Source organism: Diceros bicornis, chromosome 6 (genome assembly GCF_020826845.1).
Source record: "Diceros bicornis minor isolate mBicDic1 chromosome 6, mDicBic1.mat.cur, whole genome shotgun sequence".
NCBI classification, from domain to species: domain Eukaryota; kingdom Metazoa; phylum Chordata; class Mammalia; order Perissodactyla; family Rhinocerotidae; genus Diceros; species Diceros bicornis.
Window position 1 is genome coordinate 68,411,008 of NC_080745.1, and position 26,779 is coordinate 68,437,786.

General features: G+C 53.5%; 2 protein-coding genes across 6 annotated transcripts in view; one reads left to right on the top strand and one right to left on the bottom strand.

Moving 5' to 3' along the window:
- The window catches only part of NEURL1 (neuralized E3 ubiquitin protein ligase 1), an 82,518-nt gene extending 67,387 nt beyond the window's left edge, over window positions 1–15,131 (top strand). For both annotated transcript variants that reach the window (XM_058543922.1, XM_058543924.1), the window contains exons 4-6: window positions 7,877–8,566; window positions 11,973–12,119; window positions 12,606–15,131. In XM_058543922.1, coding sequence (XP_058399905.1) covers window positions 7,877–8,566; window positions 11,973–12,119; window positions 12,606–12,844 — 1,076 coding nt within the window. In that variant the 3' untranslated portion in view covers window positions 12,845–15,131. The remainder of the gene's footprint in view (window positions 1–7,876; window positions 8,567–11,972; window positions 12,120–12,605) is intronic.
- A 992-nt stretch (window positions 15,132–16,123) lies between these two features.
- Window positions 16,124–26,779, bottom strand: part of SH3PXD2A (SH3 and PX domains 2A) — a 242,671-nt gene continuing 232,015 nt past the window's right edge. For 3 of the 4 annotated variants that reach the window (XM_058543934.1, XM_058543936.1, XM_058543935.1), the window contains one exon: window positions 16,124–25,916. In XM_058543934.1, the coding sequence (XP_058399917.1) occupies window positions 23,949–25,916 (1,968 nt within the window). In that variant the 3' untranslated portion in view covers window positions 16,124–23,948. The remainder of the gene's footprint in view (window positions 25,917–26,779) is intronic. The other variant, XM_058543933.1, reaches the window with a different exon arrangement.

The following is a 26,779-nucleotide window of genomic DNA, read 5'->3' on the forward strand; positions in this document are numbered from 1 at the left end:
TTTTATGAGGTGATTAATACTTGGAGAGATAAGCTCCTATCCCAGTTTTTCAAGGTCTCCCTGCTCCTCTCAGACTTGTTGGCTCAGGAAGAGCAGCTGTGGGTCCTGGCAGAGAGCTTGTGAGCCAAGACTCCACTTACAGGGTGCTCCTGAGCACCCCTCTGTGCCCACCACAGCCTTGGCACCATGCAGGGGGAGGGGGAGACACAAGAATTGAAAACCCAGCCCCTCTCCTGAAGAGTGTTTACACTGGGGGGACACACTGTATGACTGCTCTGAGGTGACCCAAATCCAATTCTGCAATTAAGTGTGGCTGAGGAATAAAACTGTGTGGGTGCTGCTGGGGAGCAATCCAGGAGGACTTCCTCTAGGAGATGGGTTTCAAGGCAGGAACCAAGGGAGGTGAAAAGAATGGACTGGTTGAAGAGGAACAATTTAGGCCAGACAGGAGAGGGTGTGCATAGGCACAGAGGTGGGGAATTAGCAGTCAGTCGGAGAGCAGATCCCTCAGGGGAGGGGTGAAGTAGAGAGGTAGTGGGTGACTTGTGGAGAGGGGGTGTGCCCAGGTGTGGGTAGGTGCATGTATTACAGGGGGGAGAACCGTGAGAGTAGGTTTCTGACAGCTTCTGGGCTGTCAAGTTTTCAGTAAGAGAAAATGTGGCCCAGCTGGTCAGAAGCCATGCCCGGCCTGGAGTTCAGATTGCCCTGGCTGATCTGGGCATGAGGTCAGTGTGAGAAGACTTACTGCCACATCAAAATGGTAGTGGCTGAGCCCCGGAGGGTGTTAGAAGGGCATTAGGTGGGGCCCCCAAGGGCATCCTGCTTCATCCCAGCCTGGCACAGGTTCCCAGGTCTTGGTGAAAGATCCCACCTGCCCACTGAGGAGAGAGATGTGTGAGGCACTCCAGGGGGCTTTCTGAGGGCTGGGCTGCTGTTGGGCCAGGTTCTGGGGTGGTGGGCCTGCCTGGCTGCCCTGCAAGGAGAGGCCTGGACCTCTCTGGAGATAAGGCCCTGGGTCAGGTCCTCTGTCCAGGGTGTGCCTCAGCTTGGTGGCACAGAGTGTGAGCCATCCCTGGCCAGCTGAGGACCACACTGCCATCTGGGGCTTCCGCTTCCCAGGCTAAACCAATATTTACCCTCAGCCGTGGCTGCCAGGGGCTGAGAGGCAAATATTAGTTTAAGGAGCCTGAGCCAAGCTCTTGGGATGGGGGAATGGGCTGAGGATGCTGACTGTGCTTTCTTCCTCTTTGACAATTTTTATTTCTTCTTGATTAAAAAAAAAATCTTGCTGTTCCTTCTGCTTCAGAGGCTTTTCCAGGCACTTCCTGTCTGCTTATCCCCAATTCTGCCAATTATATCAGGGCCCAACACTGTAAACTCTCCCCTCCACCAGGAAGCCTTCCCCGACTTCCCCTGGTCTTAACGACCCTCCTCCTCCTGACCACCAGAAGCACGTGGAGGTCTAAGTGGTATTGGCAGTTCTACATCATGCATTGTCCTGCTCTTTAAGAAGACAGCATAAATCCTCTTTGTATGTATTATAAAGAAAGTTATTATTGTACCTATTTTGCAGATAAGGAAACAGGCTCAGAGAGGTCTCATAACTTGCCCAAGGTCACACAGCTTGGTGGAGCTGAGACTTGAGCCAGAAGTGTGGGCTACATTGCCTCCCAGCTTCTCTAAATACGAGTCCATCTGGTCTCCCTATTAAGTCTGGATTCCCCCCAATGATGGAGACTGTGGCCTTCCTATGTCTTCCAGAACAGAGCTTATGAGAGCTCCAGGCATCAGGGATCAGCTGCACATGCTGGGCATAGATAGGCCACCAGGGCCCCAGCAGTGTCGGCACAGGGAGGAGGGGCAGAGGAGTGCCCAGCATCCTGATTCAGCGATGAGGGGGTCTGCCTGCCTTGTAGTTCCCAGAAGGTCTCCTGCTTCTGAAATGAGGGCTTTGTCATGCAAGGTTGCAGTTCCTCGCCCTAAAACACACCCCACCCTGAGCCCCCCAGGTCTCTCTCCATGGGCCCCAGAACTATATCTTGGGCCAAAGAGGTACTAGGTGGAAATATAGGAAATTGCCATTTCTGTACATTAGAAACAGTCCAATACTGGCAATTACATGTGGTTGCATTTTATATCTATTCATTCTAGTAGAAAACTAGAGCCCGCCGTGAACAACAGAACCAGACAAAGCCCTCCTTTCAGAAGCAGGAGACCTGGCTGAACCTAGACGACTTGGCCACTCGCTAGCTTTGGCTTCTCTGTGCCTCGACTGCCTCCTCTATTATTTGAGCATAATCATACACGTGCCATTCACTTCACAGAGCATCTGCGAGGCTCATGGATATGGAAATGTGTTTACACAAATGGGAAGGGCTATTGTTTTTAGGTTAAAAAGGAATACGTAATTTAAAAACACCACCAAAATAGACAAACCCCCAAGCCAGTCCTCTCACTGGAAGAGGGAGACTTAAAACCCAGTGCCTGTATCTGGATGCAAGTCAAACCACGCAATCTAAATTGTTTCTTGGAACAAGATCTGTGGATCTCCAGCTGGGTTCCTTGGAACACCAGGGTTCCACAGAGGCATCTCTGAGGCGGCTGAGTGGCAGGGCTCTGTGGCCACCTCAGACTTCAACCAGAGCTTTTGGTTCTGTTGGACAAAAGCATTTCACTGCTTAAAAAAAAAATTTTGAGAACCACCAGATCAGATGATTCTGAGAATCTATACATCTAAGATCCTGTGGCTTGAAGACTGTATAAATCTAAGAGTCTGTGACTGAGTGATTCTGGGACATTCTGCCCTTCCCTCCATGAGCCTCAGAAAGAGGCGGGTGTGGGTTTCAGGGCACTGCCTCCAGGGGTGGAGAAACCCCTCACCCGCCCAAGCCATGAGCTGTGCACCGCCCTCCTGGCTCCTTCCCCTGCCCTGTGCCAGATGCCGGCCAGCAGGAAGGATGTTTATGGAGACAGTAAATGGGCTGGCAGCGCCTTCCAAACGGGGGCCGGCACATACCCGCCAGCCTGCCCGGCGGCTGCAGGCTGACTCGTGGTTAAAGATTATCCAGCGCTCCGGATGTGAGAATCTAAACAAACAAGACTCGGGCTGATGGCAGGCCCTGCTTCAAAGGAGCCCCTTGCCTGGCTCCGAGAACCCTGCACCAGTGCCCAGGCCCTGCCTGGTTACCCTGCACTGGCTGGCAACAGTGGGAGGGCCCGCTGGGACTCGGGACAAGAGCTGGCCCCAGTGCCCCCCGCCTGGCCCCCTCCTCCTCTCCCGTCCGTCCTTGCTCCTCACTGGCCTTTCGCAAACTGTTCTCTAGGCATTGGCAAGCGCAGTTTCCCACCCAAGAGTGCCTCGTTCTGTCTGTCAGTCCAAACCCTCTTGTCCTCCAGGGCCCAGGTCAGATCTTGTTTCTTCCAAGATGCTGTCTCTGACTCACTCTGAAAGAGCAAGGGCTTTATCCTAAAAGGGATATTTGTCCTAAAGAAGGGAAAGCTCAGAGGGGACCCCAAGGAGTGGATATAGGACACGTATGGATCCATGCAAGGAGAGTTTTTCTAACAGCGATAGCTGTTCAAAGATAGGGGCTAGATAGCCTTGGGAGGTGGTGAACTTCTTGGCCTCAGGGGCATTCTAGCCAAGGCTGGGTGAAAGCTTGGCAGAGATAATAGATTTCCTCATTCTCCTCTAAGGTCCTGTCTAAACTGAGACACTAAGAATTTTGTAACAAAATTGTATTCAAATATTTTCATGCCTCCAAGCTTCAATTCTCCCAAGGGCTATTGGCTCCCCAGGGCCCGGGTCCTGGCTTCTCCTGGCTGGGCACACAGGGGTTCGGTGAGTGGGTACCCTGAGTGCCAGCCTGAGGGGAGGAAACCCCTGGCCCAGCCCTCCCTGCCCTTTGCCAGGCCCGGTTTTTTGTGCCCTGGCCCAGAGGATATGCAGAGCCACCCCCAGGCGCCAAATTAGGCAGGAGCTGAAGACCAACAAATTCCTTCCTGAAAGAGGGGACACAAGAGGGAGCCAGCCTAGCAGCTTCTTCCAAGGCCTTGTGTCGCCCCTCCAGCCACCATAAACACCTCCAAAGTGGGCAATCACGTGTCCCAGGCACAGACCACATAACTTGTTGCTTCCAAAGGTGGGGCCATCCTCCTGTTTGGGGTTACAGGTTGCCAGTCTAGTTTTTCCAAGCTGCACCCAGGGCGTGGTCCTGGGCTGAGGTTGGTCCCATGGTGTTTTCCCCTGGCTCTGCAGGCCCAGACCCTTCCCTAGCCTTCGACTTGATGTCGGTTCACTCAGCTGTGACCTTTGCTGTCCCTTCTGTGGAGGGCGCTCTGACCAGCTCCTCGATCTCGAGTTTCATCTATTTCAGGGCCCCGGCACAGCTGGGCACACTGACGGGATGGTTATTTTGGAGCTTGCTGGCGGCCTGCCCCTGCTCCTGACCCCAAGGGTGGAAGGGATGGGAGAGAAGACGTACTTGGGCTGCACGCTGGCCCCAGGGACTCCATTTTTAGCTGGTTCCCAGCCTCTCCTGGACCTCCTCTCCCAACTCCTGTGATATTTCAAGCAAGGCCCAGAGGGTCCTTTTCCTACCCCTTCTCCTCTCTCTCCATCCCCCAATGTTTTTCCCCTCTTCTCCTTTCTCCTCTAATCTCCACTTGTAACTTCTCCTTCCTAGCCTTTAGTCAGCGATATCATTCAATGATCATGTCCTGGGTGCCCATCATGACTGATATAAAGTCCTACTTTAGGTTCAAAAAGTTAATTGTCTGAGTGCAGGTGGACCTGACTTTGGTTGGCAGACTCAACCTGAGCAAATACTAATTTCTGAAGTTATCGGGTACCCAGGTGCCAGGGTCTTCCCACTCTACCTCTGATCCTGGCAACAACATCACCAGGCAGGTATTATTACCCCTGTTCTCTAGCTGAGCGATCTGAGGCTGGGAGGAAAGTTGCTTACCCCAGGCCACCAGCCAAGGGCTGGATTGGACATTTCAACCCAGGCCTGTATCCCTCCAAAGCCCATGCAGTTCCTTCTGAGCCATCTGGCATGTCAACGAAAATAACAATGGCTCATAGTCAGCTAGTGATTACGACGTGCCAGGTCCTCTACTGGTGCCCTATGTACCTTATTCCACTTTATCTTCACAGCATTCCTTCTGAGGGGAATATTAGAATACAGATTTTATAGCAGTCTGTAAATGCTGATTTCGCTGCTGAAGAAGAGAGGCCCAGAGAAGTTAAGCTATTTGTCCAAGGTCATACAGCCAGGAAATGGCAGAGCCAGGATTTGAACCCAAGCTTGACTTCAAAGTCCTTGGATTTAACTGTACTCCTATCTTGCCTACCAGTATATGGATTTTGGTTACTGAAAAACCTAAAATCCTCTTCGGTTGCATTATTAAAAGTATAGTGTATGTATCACGGGAGGTGATGGCCCACTGTGCCTTGAGCTGGCCGGGGCCCATGTGGAATATTGAGTCTGAATCTGTTCATTGTGGGAATGTGTGTGGGGAGTCTGAGTATTTCCTGAGGAGAGCTGTCTTCAGTATGGGGCTGAGGTAGTGGGCATAAATACAGGGAGGTGGATTGCAGTTTAAGAGAAGGAAACACTTTCTTAAAGACGGAGTAGTTCAACAATGGCACAGGCTGCCTGGGAGGTAGTGAGCACCCGGTAGTGGGTATATTCAATGGAAGAGGACTCCTGAAGGGGTGGAGACCAGGGTAGCTCACATGCACCCCCTTCAGAAATCTGTTCTGAGGGTCTGCCTAGCCCCGTGGGTCTGGACTGCTTGTCCTGAGGGTGTGTGTGGAGGGGGTGGGGAGAGGCGTGTGGGGGTGCATATGTGTGGGGTCCCTGTGACAGCCTTGGTTCTGTAGGCTCTGGCTGGGCATCTCTGAGCAGTTTGTTTCCTCCTCACCCTGCTGTCCCCATCCCTTCCCCTCTGTCTCCAACCCTTTGGCGTTCTCAAGGGCCAGTGTCTGGAATCCCTGAGGGCTGGGGGAGCAGGGGCTGTTCTCTGGAGTCCAGGTCAGCACACAGCCCTCCCCAGGTCCCCACTATTGTCTCTAGTGCCTCCCCCTCCTGCTCGGGCCCTCCTCGCCTCTGCCACTCTGCAGCCCCCCAGCCTCTCTGCATCATCGCTGTCACAGAGTCAATTCCCTGGAATAATCGCATTTTCCGGTCAGCTCCCTCCTCCTTGCCAAGCATGATCCTGGGAAATCCCAACCAGCCGGGCCCCAAGAGGCTTCTCCAGAGAGGCAGGGAGGGCGGGGAGGGCCCGACACCGTCTCCACGCCTGGGCCCAAATAACACTGTTCCTGGAGGGGCAGAGGGGCCGAGGGAGAACAAAAACAGGAAGGCTTTAGAGATCGTCTCTAGAGTCAGCTGGGGCTGAATTCTGGCCTCTGCTGCCCAAACCAGTGCAGTTCCCAAAGCCTTGCTCTCACACGGAGCATCCCTGCCATCTTTACCCAGTTCCTGGAGAGAAGGCACAGGTTCTCCCTTGGGGAGGCTCAGAGAAAAGGCTCCTGGGGAAAGACTGGCCCATGATGTGGCCTACTAGCCAAATTTGGGGACTCCCACAGAAGGAGTTCAATAAACAAGGAGGGCCTGAAAGCGAAGAATGTGTTGTGGGGGTTGGACGGACGGTGCTTTAATCCTGGATCTGCCCCTTGGTGCTGTTACATAACATCTCTGAGCTTTATCTGTACAATGGGAGCACCTCCATGGGATGCTTGGAGGATGAAATGCAGGGGTAATTTGTTGCGCATGATGACTTTTATTATAAATTATAGGGCTCCATAAAGCACGACATAACACAGCCATTAGAAAATATGGTGTTAGAAACACGGTTATTGGCGTGGAAAGGTGTTCGGGACATAGTAAGTGGAAAAGCTTGTTTTGAAAAGGAAACCTGTACAGCAGAGTTCTTGGCCTGGAGTCCATGCCCATGGAGGGCTTTATGCGATTCACGGATACCCTGAAATTATCCCTAGAATTTAGGGAGAATGTGCATTTTTCTGAGGAGGCAGGTCAAAGTTATCACATTATCAAAGGAATTTGTTACGCATAAAAGGTTAGAAACTAGTGGTGTTTAAATAGCATGATTCAATTTTTGCATTAAAAAAAGTAACGGAAAAATATATTGAAGAGAGGCTGGAAGGTGATACATCCAAATATTAATATTATTTTTCTCTGCATGGTGGGCTGACAGGCGATGACTTTTTCTTTTTACTGAACTCTCTTTTCTACAAAATACAGCCTGTATTACTCGTATGATTAAAAAGTGGAAGGGTTCGATTTCCAGTCAAGTCACTTTCAAAAGGATATCTGGGATAAATTTACTTCTCTCAGCCTCAGTGTCCTATGGCAATGATAACCTCAAAAGGGAAGCGTTAGGCTAAGATGAGACAAATGTATGCAAAGAGGAGTTCTGGGGAGAGGGGTCCCCTCTGGCCTCCAGAGGGGTAGGATGTCATTAGCGCATTCAACAAATATTTATGGCTGTCTGCTAAGTGCTGGGTGCTGTTCTAGCTGCTGGGGAGAAAGAGGGAGGGCCCCAGGCGTTAAATTAAAAAAAAAATTATAACCATACCATTTAGAAGCAATCAGGTTTTTAATTTCGGTGTCTTTCCTTCCATCCTTAACCCTTCGCTTAAACAAATAATTAGATGTCTTGCAAAACTTGGTTTCCCGATTTTGCTCGTTAATTTATGTCCTAAGCATTTTCTAAGCCCTTAAAAATCTCCTAAGTATTTTCACGGTGCACGCTTTCAAGACTGGCGGAGGAAGAGCCCGGGCCCCGGGGACTGACCCCGGTGTGGCCCGCGTGACGGTGGCCCTGTCTCTCCCCTCCCCGGCCGCAGACAGCGAGCTGGTGCTCCCGGACTGCCTGCGGCCGCGCTCCTTCACCGCCCTGCGGCGGCCGTCGCTGCGGCGCGAGGCCGACGACGCGCGCCTCTCCGTGAGCCTGTGCGACCTCAACGTGCCGGGCGCCGACGGCGACGAGGCCGCGCCGGCCGCCGGCTGCCCCATCCCGCAGAACTCGCTCAACTCGCAGCACAGCCGCGCGCTGCCCGCCCAGCTCGACGGCGACCTGCGCTTCCACGCGCTGCGCGCGGGCGCGCACGTCCGCATCCTGGACGAGCGGACGGTGGCGCGCCTGGAGCACGGGCGCGACGAGCGCGCGCTCGTCTTCACCAGCAGGCCCGTGCGCGTGGCCGAGACCATCTTCGTCAAGGTCACGCGCTCGGGCGGCGCGCGGCCTGGCGCGCTCTCCTTCGGGGTCACCACGTGTGACCCCGGCACGCTGCGGCCCGCCGACCTGCCCTTCAGCCCCGAGGCCCTGGTGGACCGCAAGGAGTTCTGGGCCGTGTGCCGCGTGCCCGGGCCCCTGCACAGCGGCGACATCCTGGGCCTGGTGGTCAACGCCGAGGGCGAGCTGCACCTCAGCCACAACGGCGCCGCGGCCGGCATGCACCTGTGCGTGGACGCCTCGCAGCCGCTCTGGATGCTCTTCGGCCTGCACGGGGCCGTCACGCAGATCCGCATCCTTGGTGAGTGCTGCCGGCGACGGGCCGGCCTCCCCACGACGGCACCCTCCTCCAGACCCAGCGTTGTGCCTTTCCTGGAAGAGGGGGCCCACCCACCGCACCCCCTCAGGTGGTCTTGCCCAGGAGTTACAGACACCAAAGATGAGTGTGGGTGGGACCCCATCGTCTGGTCCGTGGTCCTCACCAGATGCACCCCGGGGAGGGGGAGAAAAGCGTGGATTGTTGTTTCACCCTCAGAATCTGATTAACCCACATTCCTATAGGTACATAAACAGCGCAGGGGCACACACCCCAGTGGCCACTTAAAAATGAGAAAAAATTGTTTCCACCAGCAGTTAACTTTTTGAGGCTCAGTTTCCATTTCTCCAAAATGGGAATAAAGTTCTCTGCCTCTAAGGATGGTGGTGTGTCTAAATAAGAAAAAGAGGTTGGTCTGTCAGTAGCCAGTTATCTGTGCAGGGAGTGCATGGGTTGGGGGCCTGTGGGGAAGCCCTGAGCAGAGGGCCTTGCAGGAAATGGGGTTGCAGAGGTCTGGGCCTGCCTTTCCTGGGTTTGAATTGACTGACTATGAATGGACTGGAGGATGTGTACTTGTATAAGCTGTATTTCCCAGAGTGTTCTGCAGGATAGGTGTACATTGAAAAAGGGTCCTTGGGTCAAAAAAGTTTGGGAAATACTGAGTTAAAAAAAAGCAGGGGATTCTTTACTGCAGAACTTCCGAGTATGTAGTAGGTAGTGTGAATCTTTAAGGAGGGGGTGGTGGTGGTTATTCTATACAGCTTTTCCAAACTAATTTGACTAGAAATATTTTTTTCACAAAGCATCTCCAGGGCTTCTGGTACCCCAGAATGATCAGGTGTTCATATTTTCCAAGTGCTGGTCTGTTAACCAGCTGCAGTAGACAGAGCTGGTTTCTTTTCTTTCTTCTTCTTCTTCTTTTTTTTTTTTTTGGTGGGGAAGATTGGCCTTGAGCTAACATCTATTGCCAGTCTTTCTGTTTTGTTCAGGAAGATTGGCTCTAGCTAACATCTGTGCCTATCTTCCTCCATTTTGTATGTGGGACGCTGCCACAGCCTGGCTTGATGAGTGGTGTGTTGGTCCACACCCGGGATTCAAACCTGTGAACCCCGGGCCGCTGAAGCAGAGCACGCGAACTCAACCACTACGCCACCAGGCTGGCCCCCAGAGCTGGTTTCTTTGGACTCACTTGGAGAACCTACTAAAGTGCAGATTCTTGAATCTCACCTCCAGAGATTTTGATTCTGTAGATCTTAGATAGGTCCTGGGTATCTGAATTTTTTTAGCAAGTTTGCTTAGACAAGTTTGGAGACCCCTGAGCCTCAGAGCCCCCTGCCTAGACCTTACCCCAAGGTAAGGAGGCTTCACAGACAAGATAATGTGTGTCTGTGAGTGAGCACGGGTTATGATGTAAGGTTGGCATACTGTGTTTGGTGCATGTGAGTGACTAAATGCCTGTGTATTTGTGTGTGTAATGCTGTTGGTGATTGTGAGAGTTTGTGAAATCAGAGAAAATCAGTGGGGACTTCCTACTCTGCAAAGAGACCAAATGAAGATGGAGTGAAAAATAAATTTAAAAAAGAATGAAAAGAAATGGGGCTGGGGTGCGGAGTAAGAAGTTAGGATTGAGTGAAGAGAAATCAGGAAGGAATGAAAAGAAATCAGGCTAGAGGAAAAGACATCAGGAAGGAAAGAAGTGCGGGTGAAAATTCAGGATCAAATAAAAAGAAATCGGACTGGGGTGCAGAAAAAAAATCAGGCCGAGGTAAAAAGATACTTGGCTACACTCACCAGGAGACGCTGCTCCTCAGGTGAAGGAACTTGCATAAGGGCAGACACTGTCTTGCCTCAGCATCATCTAATAATGGATAAGTAGCTTTCCAACGAGGCTTCTGTTGCCCGAAGAGGCTTATTGGACTGGAGCAAAGGAGAGGCTTAAAAAAAATCAGGATTTAAATGTCCCAAGAGGTAAGTGGGCCAAGGTGATGGTTGAAGAATAATCATCCAGAATTCAGTATGTGCTCAACAGAGTGCTCTTGAGCTGTTTGGAGAATTGGGCATCTCAACCAGCAAATCAGTGTGAGGGGATCTTGAGTGACTCCCAAAAAACAAACCAGTGACAGTGTGTGAAGGGTAATTACTTAGCTTATAGAAGAATGCTTTGCTTTGTTGAAGGCCTCAGTGAACTAAGAATGGAAGGATATTTCCTTCACTCCAAAACTACAGCTGATTTCATATTTAATGATGAAACACTAGAAAATTCTCATTAAAGTCAGAAATATGGTAGAGATGCCGTATAGTCTTGTTCTGAAAATGCTAGCCAGTGCAATACAGCAAGAAAAGCAAATAGGAGGTATGAACTTCTGAAGGAAGGAGATGATAATTAACTTGAAAACTGTTAACACTAATCAGAGAAGCCCTGTGGACATCTAATGAATATTCTTGGAAACAGTGACTAGTAAATGAGTTAGAATGAATAGTAATATAAAGGTCTCATTGAGTACCTACTTGTGTATAGGGCATTATGTTAGGGCCTGTGGGAAGGTCACAGGTGAATAAGATTTCCTGCTCTCGGGAAGCTCATGGTTTAACTGGGGAAACAAAGCTGCATTCCTGGGCAGAGAACAAATAACACCCCAGGCTCCTGTGGTGGTTTAGTCCCGTGTATGTGATGTGTGTGGCTGGGCAGTGCTCATAGAGTAATGTGATGGGGGCGTCAAGACTGCCCAGAGGAGGGGCTTTGAGGACAGCCCCAAGAGGCTCCTGGACAGTCAGCTCTTTGGGGACAGGGGCTCTGGTGGTCTCGTTCCTGGTTTTATGTATACACAGTGCCTGGTACCTGCTAGGCCCTCAGCAAGGACTTGTTGAAAGGAGGAGGGAGGGAAGGAAGGAGAGAGAAAGAGTGTAGGACAGAACAAGTGTGGGAGATGGTGAAGGGCATTTCAGAGGTGCCAACGCAGAGAAGGTGGGTGATGTCTGGGGACAGTGACAGAGAGTACAGGGCTCTGAACAGGGGGGTGAGGGTAGGGCTTGAAGGGCTGTGCTAGGCGGAGGAAGGCGATTTTGTTCTCTGGCCTGGGAAACCTTGAAGGTGAAGGATGCCAGGGGGCAGGTGGAGGTGGGATTCTAGGCAGGGGGCTTGTTTGGAGACTGCTTATGTCGTAACCCCAGAGCACGATGTGGCCTTCCGATTTGTAGGCGGGAACAGAGAGCTGGGGCCGGCGCTGAGCCAGCCTGTGGAATCCTGCCCTGAGCCTAGTGGCTGGGCTGTGTGGTCAGGCTGTGGCACCCACTTTCTCTCCTGGGAATCTGCTGCAGGGGCAGAGACTCGAGCTTTCTCCCAGTGGGCCTCTGAGTGGCTAGCGTCTCCCTCCCCTCGCCCCGCCCGCAGGCTCCACCATCCTGGCAGAGCGGGGCATGCCGTCACTCCCCTGCTCCCCTGCCTCCACGCCAACCTCGCCCAGCACCCTGGGCAGCTGCCTCTCCGACCCCTTGCTCAGCACGTGCAGCTCCGGACCTCTGGGTAGCTCTGCTAGCGGTAAGTAGGCTGGCCTCTCCAGTTACATGGTGCCCCTGCTGAGACCCCCCAGTGGAGTCAGGCATGCAGCCTCTGTATCAGGGCTGGGACCCCAGAGGAGCTGGAGCAGGCTCAGCAGACCCTTGTTGGGTGGTGATTTCTGGGGTGTATCCCATCCTGTCCCCTACTGGGCAGCTTTCTCCAAAGGACTTTTTTAGCACACGGAACACCCGAAGGTAGCTCAGGAGGGGCCTGCCTTCACAGATTTGGGGCCCACTTCCTTCCTCCAGTCCTCCTCCTTCTGTCACTGCCTCATGGACGCCCTGGCCTCGGGTCTGCCCAGAGCACATCCTCTTCTCTCTCGTGCCCAGGAAGTTGGGTCGTCAGGGTAAAGAGGCAGATCCCGATAAATGGAGGGCAAGACAAGAGGCCGGGGGGCTCTCTTCCCATGAACCTGGGGCTGGGCTGGGCCATGTCTCCCCCTGACTGGTATCCCCTTGCACCCAGGGACGGCCCCCAACTCGCCAGTGAGCCTGCCAGAGTCGCCAGTGAGCCCAGGCACGGGCCAGTGGAGCGATGAGTGCACCATCTGCTATGAGCACGCGGTGGACACGGTCATCTACACGTGTGGCCACATGTGCCTCTGCTATGCCTGCGGTCTGCGCCTCAAGAAGGCCTTGCACGCCTGCTGCCCCATCTGCCGCCGCCCCATTAAGGACATCATCAAGACCTACCGCAGCTCCTAGCCCGCTGCGGCGCCCCACTCCGCACGCCCGCCTCCTCAGGCTGCAGCCCAGCTCCAGCTGAGGGGCAGGCCAACAGGGACCCTTCTCTTCGTCCTCATTTTGGAAACTCTTCTCTTCTCATTAAAGCTGGGAAACTGAGGCCCTGGAAGGTTTGGGTCGAAAGGAGGTATCTGGCGGGGAGGTGGGAGCAGAAGCAAATCACCTGGCAGAGGGGAGGGGAGGAGTCCACATCCTCCCTGTGTTTCCCTTCTCTGCACCCAGCTCTTCCCTGCGTGCTGAGGGGCTAAACTGGGGTCTCAGCCTGTCTTAATCCTTCCCTATCTCGGGCAGGTTTCTAGGAGGTCCCTTGAGCCTGTGTAGCACCTCTGTGAGAATTAGAAAACGTGTCCCTTCCTCTGGGCAGATGTGGCCCTGAGCCAGGGTGTGTGTCTTGGGTTGTAGACTGGACTTCAGCCTCCATTTGCTTCCTCAGCCAACTTCACTTGAGCAGTGTACAACCTGCTCAACAGCAGCCCTGGGCAGGCAGCCCCTGAGCTGCTGCCTTACTCTCTGACCTATACCCACCTCCTTCCTCTCTTCCCTGCCCCGTGGGCCTGGCAGTCAGGGGTAAGGCCAGTGGGTATGTCTCACCCTGGGCAGGCTGCAGCCTCCATGCCATGTCCCTCTCCCACTCACCTGGGACCGGTGGACAGACAGGCTGCAGATAGTTCCAGGCTCTGGGTCCCTGGCCCTGTGCCCCGGCTGAGATGTGGAGGGCTCCTTTCTGGCCATAGCCTTTCTGCCCTAGTCATCTCGCTGGATGCTTCTGCCCAGACACAGCCCCCTTGGTGTGGGCTGGAGAGCGGGACCTGTTTTCTGTCAGAGTCTCTAAGAACAGGTTTGCATCTACCCTCTGTGACTTGTCCTCCCACATCTCAGTGCTGTCCTGGGCCTGGCTGTTGCTCATAGAGGCTGTAGCATCCCCAGGAGAGGCCATGGCCCTGGGTTGGGGGCAGAGGGTGGTTCCCTGGGGTAAGATCAGCCTTTTTCCTCATTTTTATTTATTTATTTATTTGGTTTGTTGTTTTTTTGGGGAGGGGGTGAGTTCCCAACCCCCAGGCACCTAGAAATGCTGCCCTAGTGTGCAGGATGCCTGGTGAGAGGGGCCAGCAGAGGTAGTCGTCACTCAGAATCTTCTAGATTCTAGCCCAGAAGTCGATACCCAGCTCTGCTTATCATGGATTAGAACTCCATAAATGGGGGCTGAGTTGGGGGGCCGCCTCGCAAATTGTGTCCATTTTACAGAGAGGCAAACCAAGCTTCCTTAAGGCCCCAGCGCTGGTGGATCACCCAGAGCCACAAAATGCCCTTCATCCCTGGGTGGAACAGGGTTATAGTTGGCTCAGATAGATCAGCAGGCCCAGGAGTTCCCCCTCCTCAAGGGCATAAAAAGTTCTGGGAAGGCTGAGGGAGGGGAGCCCAGCTTGGGCAGGGCACACGGCTGGGGGCTCCTAGTCGTAATAGGGGCAGGGAGCCTGTTCTTAGGAACGGCTCTCCCCCAGGAAAGATGGGCAGAGCAGGTTCCAGCACCTCGGGTTCTTCCTGGTTCTGGGGTGAGGGAGTGCCCCTCACCTGCTCTTAGGTTACAGTCGTCTCAGCCCTGCCCACCCTTCCTGATAGGCCACAGGCTGGAGCCAGCTGTCCAAGGCTTGGCCTGGTCTCCCCAGAACCTCCTAGCCCTCTGCCCCCTCAGATGGCTTGTGTCCATCAGAGACTGCTTCTCCCTTTGGCTGGCAGAGCATGGGATTCCACACCTGCCTGCTGACCAGTTGTGTGGCCCTGGCCAGGTCACAGCCCCTCTGAGCCTCAGCTGCCACCTCTGTAAAATGATTGTTTGGGGAGGGGGGCAGACTTTGTATGTGACTCTTGGGAGTTCCTTGGTGAGGGCTGCTATGGGGTGGGGTGATGGGACAGCACTGTGGGTCAGGATGCCAGGCTGGGCCTTAGTCTGCCCCTGCCTTGCCGTGGGCCTTTGGGAAGTCATGATTCCACTATGGGTCTCTATTCCCCAGTCGCTGACCCCAGAGACCCCTGCTGTGGGAGTGGGCTGGAGCCGGGCAGGTGGTGGGCCCATCTAGTCAGGGTTGCATCTCAGAGGCAAGGAAAGGTCTTCAGTGCAGGGGCTGCGTGGCCTGAGGGTCGGGAAGAGGAAGCCATCTGTTCCATTGTCTCTGTTAGTGCGGGAGTAGTTGCTGCCTCTTTGTGAACTTGGGTCGCTGTGATTGTGAATAAAGGTGATTTCGTACCAGCCTGAGGGCTGTGCTGTGCAGTGTGGAGGGTGTGGGGGTGGGGGGCAGTGTGCGTGTGCGTGTGTGTGTGTGTGTGTGTGTGTGTGTTGGGGGGTGGGGGGTCGGGTGAAGCATCAGGTCTGGATACAGAGGGGAGTCAACAGAGAACACTCCCTGGAGTAGGGGGCTGGAGCATGACCTGGTGCTTGGACAGCAGGGGCTGGAATACCAGTTGAGCCTTTTAAGTTGAGAGGGAGAAGCCACTGCCCTTTGGTGGCCTCAGATCCCTGGGTCTGTGAGGAGCAGTGTTGGGGTAGGAGCAGCAGGAGTCCATGAGGCCTGCTCTGCTTCCTCTTGAGGCTGAGCTGGGCCCAAACCTGGCCGGCAACCCTTGTGGGGTGGCAGTGCCACCTAGGGGCTAATGAGAGGATGACAGGTCCTCCACTCAGGTCAGCAGGGGCTGTGCTGAGCTCCCCAAGAACAGGGCCTTCCCACCCCTCACCCCAGGCCCAGACCCTGCCTCTGGCTGGGAGCTCAGCTGCGCTCCCACTGGTGAGTGCAGAGGGCTTTACCAAATGGGTGGCACAGCTGGGCAGAAAAGGGAGGCCTCTCACCAGAGACCTTTAAAGAAACTTTCTAGATGTGCTGAGTACCTCCAGCTGGCTGCAGAAGCTGGGGGTGGCAGAGGGGGTCTGGGTACAATGCTGGAATCATGCTCATTTGGCCAGCAGGGCCTCAGAAGCACACGGGATGCCTGCCTTCCTGCCCTCTCTCCTGGGAGGACACTGGCTGCCCAGCCTCTGCCTGGCTTTGAACGGCCATGGGCTGCTCCCTACATCAGGACGGCCCAGCCCTGCTTGGTGGAGTCCAGCAAAAGTCGGGAGGGTCAGGGCCTCCAAGCTGAAGGACCAGCCAGGCCCGCGGGATGTGCATCTTCGGCCCCAGGATCTGCGTCTCTCTCTCTCAACTGCCCAGAAGCCTTCCTAAGGCGGAGAGCAGGGAGGAGCTTGAGCACAATTCTCACTAACAATGGGGGGAACTTCCCTGTCTCCCCACCCCTCCAGTGTCCTCAGAGGGCCCCCATCCTGCATTCGGGATAATGTGGCTTTTGCCATCCATTCAGCTGGATGGGTTTTCTGGTGGTAGGGAGAATCAAGAGGAGATTCTGTTCAGTTAAAAAGGCCGAAAAACTTTATTTAGTTTTCAGGGAAATACAAGATGCATGTAAACATAAACAAAATACAAAACAAAACAACCCAAATCTTACAGTCTAGAAGCATGCCAAGACAGAATATCTTCTGCAGACCAAAGAGTCCCGTCAAAATGATGGAAACCTGGAAAGTGGCAGGCCAGGGGGCTGGGTCCCTTCCCCAAGGACACTGCATTTTTGTGATGAGAACAATTAAAAAAAAAAAATACCTACTATTAAAAATATTAGAAACATGGAGATAGTTTAGCACCACCATTGACCCTGGAAATTTGTTAGCACTCAAATTGACCCCACTGAATTCAATGTCCTTTTCTTCTGTTTCTCTGCTGAGGAGGGAAGAGTGAACAACCTCCTCCTGCCCCCACAGAGCCCACTAGGAGCTGGGAGGGGGTGAGTGGACACCATGGGGAATTCTGCGAAGTTCTGGAACCCCAGAGACATCCAGCAGTTCCCGTGCAACCATGCAGTCTACAAACCCACGCTTCAGAGACCTGCTGCTCACATCGGCCTCACTCGGAAGTCACCTTCCTGCAGACCTCTCAGTAACCGGCAGTGAAACCCTTTCCCATCCTGTCCTGGGTTTAAAGAAAACCTGCTGCAGAGAACAAGTTGCAGATTCAAGACTGGCGGCTCTGTTTACCCTTCTCTGAAATAAACGCCTAAGAGCAGTGTGCCTTGGTCATAGGCCACTAAATATGAAAGGGCATAGCCACAGACGAGTGTGCACTGCACCCCGTCTCCTAAGTCACGCCAGTGAGGCAGGCTCAGCAAACTGAATAACCACAGGTACCATGAGAGATACTCGAGAACAAGTGGTATCAACAGACGAACACGTGAAGGTGCCTTCCTCCCAGATATGCTTGATGACATCTGGACCCCGAGGTTCCAGTTGGGGCTGGTGGGCCCCTACTGCCTGATCCATCACGGCAACTGGGCTCTAACTGATTCAAACAATTTGAGAAGCTAGCTCTGGATTGGACAAAGGGAGGTGGGCAAAACCAGCTGGGAACCTGGGCAACAGATGAATGTTCTGGAGCCAGGGCCTCCAAACTCTAAGATCTGTTTGTTGCTGGTAACTTCCCCCCTCTACTAAGTAAATCAGTGGCCACTAAGCACCGGCTGAGGACCCAGTTTGTGGCCTAGCAAGTAGCTATTTCCTCGGGCTAGCTGCTTCTATGGCCAAATCTTGGGGTTTTTCCAACCCGCTCTGGCTGGACTCTTGGGTGTTGAATCACTAAATTCCCTCCCCACCTGCTCTCTTCTTCCTGAAACACTCAGAATTGACTTTGTCCTTCTTTCTAATAAAGACAAAACTCGACTCCAAACCCTCTCAGCCTTCTCACACTTTTCCCTTTCTGCCTAGAAGACATCCTCTTCTGGAAGCCACCTTCCCAGGGAAGGGACGGTAAGCCCCAGCCACCCCAAACATGCACACACATCTCGCCGACGTGCTTCTCGCTCACCTCCAACATGCTCTATCCATCCTTTTGCTCTAAGACAACAATGCTTCCTCTCCCTCTCTCTTTCCCCCCTCCTGAGGTCCAGCCCATTAGCCAGGGTAGAACTGGGAGCAAAAGAGGGACCTTCAGTGCAGGGACTCATTCTCTAAGGCCACTAAGTTCTAGGACTGGGATGGGAGAGGGAGCTGATTGTCAAGGTCAAGTGCAAACTCAAGATTAAAAAAATAGGATTGGGGAAGGGGGATCACATGGTAATCCCAACCTTATAGGCAAGTTGGGATCAAGGCCTTGGAGGATAGAGCTCTCTACTCAGTCTATAGGCACCAGCGTGCCCAACCTCTGGCCTGGGGACAAAACAGGAGGGAAGCTAAAATCACTGGGGCTGTTTTTCCTAAAACGAGGAAGCTATAGGTCACTGACCCCATCCTGTCACTGATCATAGAGCTTGAGAACCACAGAGGCTGCCCCAAACAGGGATCATGATTTAGGAAAAAGCTCAGTACGGTTAAGAGGGAGCCCTCCACACAATTCCCATGACGTGTTCAGTGGGGGCCTGCAGTCCAGACCAGAGGGGCTGATGCATATGCACGTGGTCTGTGGAGCTCACCAGGAGCCAGTGCTCGCCCTGGCCAGCCCGACCACCCTCAGCAACACAAGAACGGAGGGCCGGCAGCTCTTTTATTATATGGGGATTCCCAGTGATGACATGCATGGCAGTGGGCCACAGTCAGCCCGCCAGATGACACACCTGCAGGTGGTGACCCAATTTAACCACCTTGGCGCTTGCACACCCAGCGGCATCTCTTTTCAACATCTTCATTTTGGAGGCCGGGATGATGGCCTAGGCTGCTTCTGCTAGATCTGTTAATGCCAGTGTGAAGTTTCCAACTAAATACTTAATAAAATAATTACAAAAAAAAAATACACATTGCACTCTCCAGCCAGAATAATGTGTGTGAATAGCACACATACTTGCTGCCAGAAGCTGCGAGTCCCATGGGGCCTGCCCAATGCCAAGGACTTGTTCAATGGAGACAGCTTGCCCGGTATTTTTTTCTCTAACCCCGTGTTATTTAGTTCAAGTGGGAAATTACCAACACACACACATGGGCATACGTGCTCATACACAAGTGCACGCACGCACGCACACACACACTTTCTCAACACACAGCCCTCAAAAAAGTGAGGGAATCTTAATTCTTTAGCGATGTGGATGGTTCTCTTTCCAGAGAGCTCTGCATCGAGATTCTCAGAGATTGGACATATAGACTTTTACACTCCAAGGAGACACACACACGGGGGTACGGTCCCTCTGGGCACTTAGATCCATATTTGTACAGAAATTCACCAAACAGAGGGGTTGGAGCAGCAAGCGTACAGTACTGGAAGAGGGGACAAGCCCGCAAGGACGTCCTGTAGCACTGAGGGCTTGGACCCAGAGACTCCCCACCCTGCTGCTTTCTCGACCGGCACCAAGTTCGGAGGAGGCCGGCTTGTACCTGTTGTGGGAAGTTCTGTCTGCAGAGACCTGAGTGGGTCCTCAGACGCATCTCTGAGACCCTCTGGGGACTGCCGGGGTGCTGAGCAGAGGCAGGGCTCCCTCCTCAGGCTGGAGTCATTGAGATGAATGGGTGGCCCAGGCTCAGCCCCAGGCCCAGCTGCAGGCTTGTGGGAACTGATGTCTCACTGGGGTATGCAGGGCTCAAGGCACCCACATCCCCAAAAAAGGATTTGGTTATATCTAGGGTTCCTGCCCATAAACGGAACTGAGGTTACATAGTTTTAGAAAGACTCAAACATACATCAAAAGGATCATGGCCCAAACGTCAGGAGACTGGGGTGAGAGAGGGCTGCTGAGAGTGATTTTTAGGACAGGTCTTTCTGAGCAGCTGGCTGAAAAACAACGGAAATGAAAACAAGGAACAATTTCTGGATGTCCTTGCTCTGCTCCGAGGGCTGGGGCCCCGGGAGGTCAAGAGCCCCATGTTACTTCACTGAACCCCCTTCTTCTGGGTGGATGACATCCAAGAGAGAAAGGGGCTGCCCTCTGGTGGGGACCCCTGCCATCTTGCCAGGGAAGGGGAGGGGAAGGAGGGGTAAAAGATCAACCCAGGAGGTCACCTGTCAGGTCCAGACGGGGCCACTGGGTCTCCCTACTGTCCCAACAAGCCCTGGCATCCCTCTTGATAATATTGCACTTTTCCTGTCTCTCAGATTGTTTTCATTTTCGATTGAGAATGCAAAGTATTTGGAGGGAGTAGGGGAAGTGAGTAACCTTCAAGAAATAATATATTAGTTAAATACAAAAACAGGAAAAGTAGGGGTTACTTTATCTTTTTTTTCCCTTAAAAACAAAACGAACTACCAAACCAAAGTCTAAACTTAAATAGTTCTACGCCTACTCTGCAAGTACTAGTAATATGAAAATAATGCTTGACCGAAATTCCCTTGTCTTTTTTCCTTAGATGATAAAAGTAGTAACATGCCTTGCTGAGGAAAGCAATGGATATAAATGCCAGTAAAATATGCTGCTCTAACATCTGAAAGTGATTAAAACGATTCTATATAATGCCTTCGTCAAGATGGAGAATTGAGGAGGAAGAAAGAGAAGTCTGTGAGGCCAGGCTGCGGGTGGATGGGGCTGAGGCCTGGCAAGGCAAGGCCCGGCCAGAGCCAGGGGCAGATGGCACACCTGCTGTTCAGGAGTGCCCCTTCCAGCTCCCTCTTGCTGCCCCCAGGGTCCCCTGGCTTAGTGGGAACAGCATGATGGGGCCGGGGAGCCCGGCCAGGCCCGCCGTTACGAAGTGGGAGAGAGATGAAGACATTTTTTTCCCTTGTAATAAAAAAGTCTTTAAACTTAAAGAAAAAGCACCAAATGATGCATCTTCGGGCATTATATAAACCTCAATAATGACCTCAGAAGGGCTCATTATGATTAAAGTTGCAGTATACAGCAATACAATGTCATTTCACATTTTCAATCGCAACTAATGGAAAACTAGGTTTGGACACTGCTGAGATTCCATTTTTCTTTTTCCTTTTTTAGTCCAATCTGGTTTTCCTCCAGATGGGTCAGAGCCACAGGTCCCTCCCTCCTCCCCCTGCTGCCGGCAGTACCCTCCAACATCACAAAGCAGTTCAGTAGCTCTAGGGAAAGGCCCTCTTGCCCTGGGTAGGGCTAGGAGTCCAGGGGCATGAGGCCTGGCACCCCCCGGCCATGTGTGAGAGGGACTGGTGTGCACCCTTCCTGCTTCAAGTATTAATATTCTCTTTGGGTTTGCAGGGTTTGTGCTGTGCTCTGAGTTAGGGGGTGATGGTGAGGGGCGAGGGGCGAAGATGAGGCATGGCAATCCCTGTTCACTGCCCAAATCTATATGCTGTCACCAGGTGGCAGCATTCCCCACTTTTCCTGGATGCCTGAGCAACTCCCAGCCATCCTTAGGGCTGGATGTCACAATGTAAACATGATGACCACACAATAAACTATAACGGGGGTGGGGAGGAGTGCAAGGATTGATGCAGTGCAGAGGTCTGCCATTAACTAGCTATGTGATTTGGGGAGTCATTTCCTGTCCTTGGGCTGCAGTAACAGGAGGGGATGGGATGGAGCGACCTTTGAGGTCACTTTTAATGACTCTATCACTTAGAGCACTGGGGATCAAGGAGGGAGGGTCCTTAAGGGGCTGGGAGAATGTGGGCCTCATGGGTGGTGGAGAGCCCCACGGGGCAGTGCAGACAGTGAGGAAGGACAGGGAAAGGCAGGCTCTGGGGAGCACTGTGGTCCAGTCCGACTGAGATGCTCTGTGCTTGGCAGATGCGTCCTGCACTCCTTCCTGGCCTGGCTGGCACGTTGCTGATTGAACTGGCTCAGTGCAGACATTGAGGAGCGAGGCCGCTGGGGCCCTCCCCCTGGAAGATAGCTACGTGGAAGGTCCTTTAACCTGACAGTCACTCTACTTTTAAATTTTATTTTAAATAATCATAAATTACTTTTTTTTTCTTTTAATAAATATGTGCTGCTTAAAAATGAGAAAAGTATATACTGCATCTTTAAGTAATGCACTTTGCTCTCTGGGTTTCTTTCCATTCCACCTTATTAAAGTGCATTAATTAAAAAATAATGAACCACTTCTTTATCATTATTGTTCAAATAAGTCCAAATAATATTAATATGAAGACACTAAACCACTACCATTAGTACTGCAATCTAGCAGATTAACTCAACATCCTGCTCTATTTAATACTGTCCAGCAGAAGAAAATAACTAATTTCAATTTTAAACAAACTCACAAACAAAACAAAAGGAAACAAAATCTCACCACGGCCCTTCAACAAAGAACACGAGCAGTCTGCTATAGCTGCCAGGCATCAGTGTACGGTGAGGGAGGAGGGCTGGGGGAGATACCCAGGCAAGGCCTTGGGGGTCCAGGGGCGGGTGGGGTACTGCAGCACGAGACACTGAGTCCTGTGCTCATATTTAGGCAACATATACTGCCTGGTGGGGGGCAAGGGTGGAGGGCCTTTCCTCCTTTGTAGAAAACACCAACCCTCAGTCCAGGATTCTGGCAGCTGAATCGGTGGCTGTGAAGCCTGATCTGTCCGCAATCAAAGGCACATGTGGAAAACCACTCCCAGCAAACGGTGAGTCCTTGGGGAAGCCAGTTCAGCTTCTGGAGGGTCCTCTCTGAAACGTCAACAAAGACAACCCAAAATTGACAGGAACTTTATTCTCGCTCCTCTCTCCGTGGGGGCACTGCCCCTTGGGAAGACCGGGCTGGCTCCCGGCCCAGGGATCTCCCATCTTCTCGGGCACCTGTGGCATCGCTTGCAGGCTGGGGGGCAGCTGGTGCTGTTTGCCCAGCTGGCGTCTCATCAGCCCAGGGTGAGGGTGATGGCTGCTTCTCCACAGTAGGCGCGGAAGGCTTTCGGCCCTGCTCAGGTGGGAGAATGGATGCAGAACGGCGGTCACCCTGCAGCCCGGGGGCTGCCTTCTCTCCTGAACAACACACTCCTCCCTCCTGGAGAAGGTTCTGCCCGGCTGAGGGTGGGCAAGAACCAGAAGAGCAGTGTCTCTGCTTTGCCGTGTTTGGGACTTGGGGCTTCCCCAGCCCCCGATCCCTCCAGCAAGGGCCATGCTCAGGTACTGTCCACACAGTGGAAACCAAATGAAGCGACTTTGCCTTGTGAAGGGGAAGAAGGTGAAACACAGACGAAACTACCTCCCCACGAGTGTATGACAGAAAAGCCCCATCCACTACCCATCCTGTTCCTGTGAGGCTGACCACCTTCAGGCCCCCAAACAACCCCTAAAATAAGACCAAAACCCAAGGCCCGACATAGAAGCCCCAAATCAATAAACCTTTCCCAAAACATGCAAGGAACTGCCCATCCAGAAATACCAAAAATAAAGTCCGTGAAGAGACTCACGGCTTTGCCCACCCTCTCTGTAAACTCTGGGGCTGGTGGTCCTTTGTGGGGTGCCCCGGGCAGGGCGGGCTCTCTCCTCAAGGCCAGGGGCAGTGACAGCTAAGAAAGGTGGTCCTTGCTGGCACCTGGGCAACTACTTTTTCTTCAATTAACAGACACTGAACAGTAGCCTGGTCTAGGGACGGGCTGAGCCCACAGGAGATGCCTCCAAGCCCCAGAGCTGGTGGTGTCTTCTACCACACCCCCCTGTGGCAGGCGGTGGCCATGCCTGGGAAACCAGCACAATTCACAAATAGAGATTAGGACGATATGAGAGCTACCTCTGCTGGCAAGATGCCAGCAATCACAACTGGGCTAGGCATGGGCAGGGCACGGGAGGCCCCTACAACCACATCTTTTCCAGATTTGCAGCCAAGGCACAATTCAGGGTTTCCCACATGACCTGTCCCAAATGGCACCAAGTCCACCAGCAAAGTCGCCAAGGTGTACACATGGGGTTCAGCTTTCTTACCTCTGGTCTCAGGCCCAGGGCTCCCCTGCCCATTCCCTTCCCTGCTCAATGTGGGCCCACCAGACCCTACCTTCCAGCTGGAGGACAGCCTGGAGGGGGGGAATCTTTGAGGTCACACATTCTGCAGGGTTTAATGCTGTCCTCCCCCCACCCCCTCCCATTTCCCTTTCCCTTTTGTCTTCATCTCACGACTCATCCACACTGAGGCTGGGAGGACCAACACTCCCTGTTAGTTCTTTTTCTCCAGGTAGTTGGAGGGCACCCAGCCTTTGAAGGGCTTTACCCCATCCAGGATCTGGCAGTACCACCAGCCATTGGGGTTCCTCTCCAGGACCTCCATGGACACGCCCTCCTGGAAGCCCGCTGTTTCCTCATCCCCCTCATAGTCTGCAATCGAGACATACACATCTTTGAGGTTGTTGTGGATGAACTGGGACTTCTCGATGGGCTTGAGGCGCACGGGGGACACGGGGATGCTGTTGCGCTGGGCGGGCAGCAGAGGTGTGTCCGAGCCCTGGCTGGCGGCCCGTTCGGCCAGGCGGCCCTTGGCCTCTGTGGCAGCGGAGCGGGCAGTGCTGAAGGAGGAGTTCCGGCGGACACCTCGGAGGCTGTCAGTGGCCGTGAGTGACTCGTTCCTCCGCAGGGCACATGACAGGTTGTTGTCCTTGGGTGGCGGGGACACAAACACGGACTGGGGCCTCACTGCCACCTGCCGCACACCATTTCTCATCTTCACTGGCCCGGCACCTGAGGTCTTGCCGAAGCCCCCAGGAGGCTTGGAGGGGATGGGCGGCGTGGCCCTCTTGTTCTGGTTCACGGTGTTCAGTGCTTGGACCCGCTTCTCGATCTTTTCCAGGCTGTCTGACTTGCCCTCATTCTGCTTGTTCTTGGCAGTTACCGCGTCCGGCTCTTTGCCAGAGGAGTCAGGTTGCTCGTTCTCACCGAGCACCAAATAGTGGGAGGGGGCCCAGCCCTCCAGCTCCCCAAACCTCACGTACCACCAGCCACTTTCCAGCTTCTCAAGCACCTGCACCTCCACGCCTGCGGGGAAGCTGATTTCTGAGTCCTGGACCTTCTGGTAGGCGCTACATGTCGTGTAGGTGGTGGCCTGCCCTTCCCGTCCCTTCTTGGTGGGACACGGGGACGTGGTGGCTGGGAGGGTGATGAGGTCAGCCGAGCTTCTCCTAGACCCCTCATTGGGACTCTCGAAGGCTGTCTGGGGGGGCAGCTCCGAATCCTCGCTCTTTGAGCCCTTGAGACCGCCCCGGAGTTGGCCTGTGGGTCTCAGCTGGCGCCGTAAAGTGCTGATGTCCATCTTCTCTTGACTCTGGGACTCTGCTCGGTTCAGGAACGGTTTGGGCCGGACCGATGGCTTGGCCCGGGCACAGGAGGTCAGCCCAGCCTTCAGGTCAGCGTCCTTCTTCACCCCGACCTTGGGAGTGCCGCGGATGCCTGCGTCCGAGGCAGAACGGGGCTTCAGGTCACCACTGCTCTTGGACAAGGAGGAGGAGGAGGAGGAGGAGGAGCAGGTGGTGTTGATGGTGATGGATGAGGAAAAGGAGGCCGAGGAGTGGTTCTTCCCCAGTTCTGCCTGGGCGTTTTTCTCTACCTTGAGCTTTAGGAGTGACGACGATTTGGGGGAGCCCAATTTGGGGGAGTTTTTCCTGGCAAGGGACAGCGGGGAGCCCCCTGGGGAGTCACTGTCCCGGGAGGAGCGTCTGGCTGACAGGGCATCCTCTGCACATGGCCGGAAGCCCTCGTTCTCGTAGATGGTCTCCTCTTCTAGGGCCACATCCTCTGAAGACCCGCCCACCCTGAAGCGGGCCCGCTGCAGTGAGGAGGCGGGTGAGGGCCTGTGGGGCTGGGCAGGCCGCCTGTCCCCCGAGCCACTGTCCTCTGCGGGCTCCTCGCTCAGCTCCGCCTCTGAGTCGAAGCCAAAGGCAGGGATGTCATACTCAGGCTCCTCGTACTTGAGCTTTAGTGGGGAGTCCTGGCTCTCGTTAGTGCCCGCCGGACATTCCTCGGCCTCCTTGGGCTTGCTGGGGGGTGCCGGTGGGGGAACCTTGGGCCGGGTCAGTGTGCTTGTACGGCGGCTCAGGTTGGGCTTCTTGCGCTTATCGATGTATGACGCGGGGGCCCAGCCCTCCTTCTCACCGATCTGCACGTACCACCAGCCGCCTGAGTTCTTATCGATGACCTAGGGGGAAGGGGCAGACAGGTCAGTGAGCTGGGAGATCACTAGGACCCTATGATGTGCCAGGCTAGGAGCTTCATACTTTGGCTCTAGGAGATATCATTTACATTTTACAGATGAGCCGTGGCCCAGGACCCAATGTAGTAAGTGATGGGCAGAAATTCAAGCCGAGGTCTCTATCATATCCTGGTTGGTGGGGCTCCCACTCTCCAAGACCCTCTCCCCTGGTCCTCCAAATCTCTGTCAACACCCTGGTCGAGCTGGGCTCCACTACAGACCCCTGCTTTTCCACCCCCTAAGCTACCGCACTTAGAAGATACACCGTTCCTAGTCCTCACAAAACTCAACTCGCCAAAAAACCATATGTATAAAAATCTGCCATTCCACCACTACCATCTTCCTTCCCTCCCCAGTACTGCAAGGTCCTCCCTTGGTGACCCTGGAAAGGGTCTCTCAGGTCAGAAGAGAATGGGAAGATGCAGGTGAGTTGAACTGGAAGGTACGACCTGAGGCCAGTGCCTCCCTGCAGAGCATCTCCCTGGTGTCCCCACTGCCTATGGTCATTTCACTGCATGTGGAAGCCCACTGCAATCCCACTAGCTGAAGAGATTTCTTTGGATTGAAAGGTTTCCTGTGGGAAGGCTGTGGGGCTTTCAGTCATTTTCATGTTAGTAATAACTAGTTCAAGGAGCTTCCTTCTTTACTGCTATTTGAGATTGGCTAAAGGCCAGGTGTGTGGTTGTTGGTTGTACTGGGGTTCATCTGGATTGGGGAACATAAAGGGAAGATAATTTTGGATTGCGGAACACTCCTAAAGAAAGAGGTCCTGGGGAGGGGAAAGGGAAACATGAAAAAATTGGCACTAG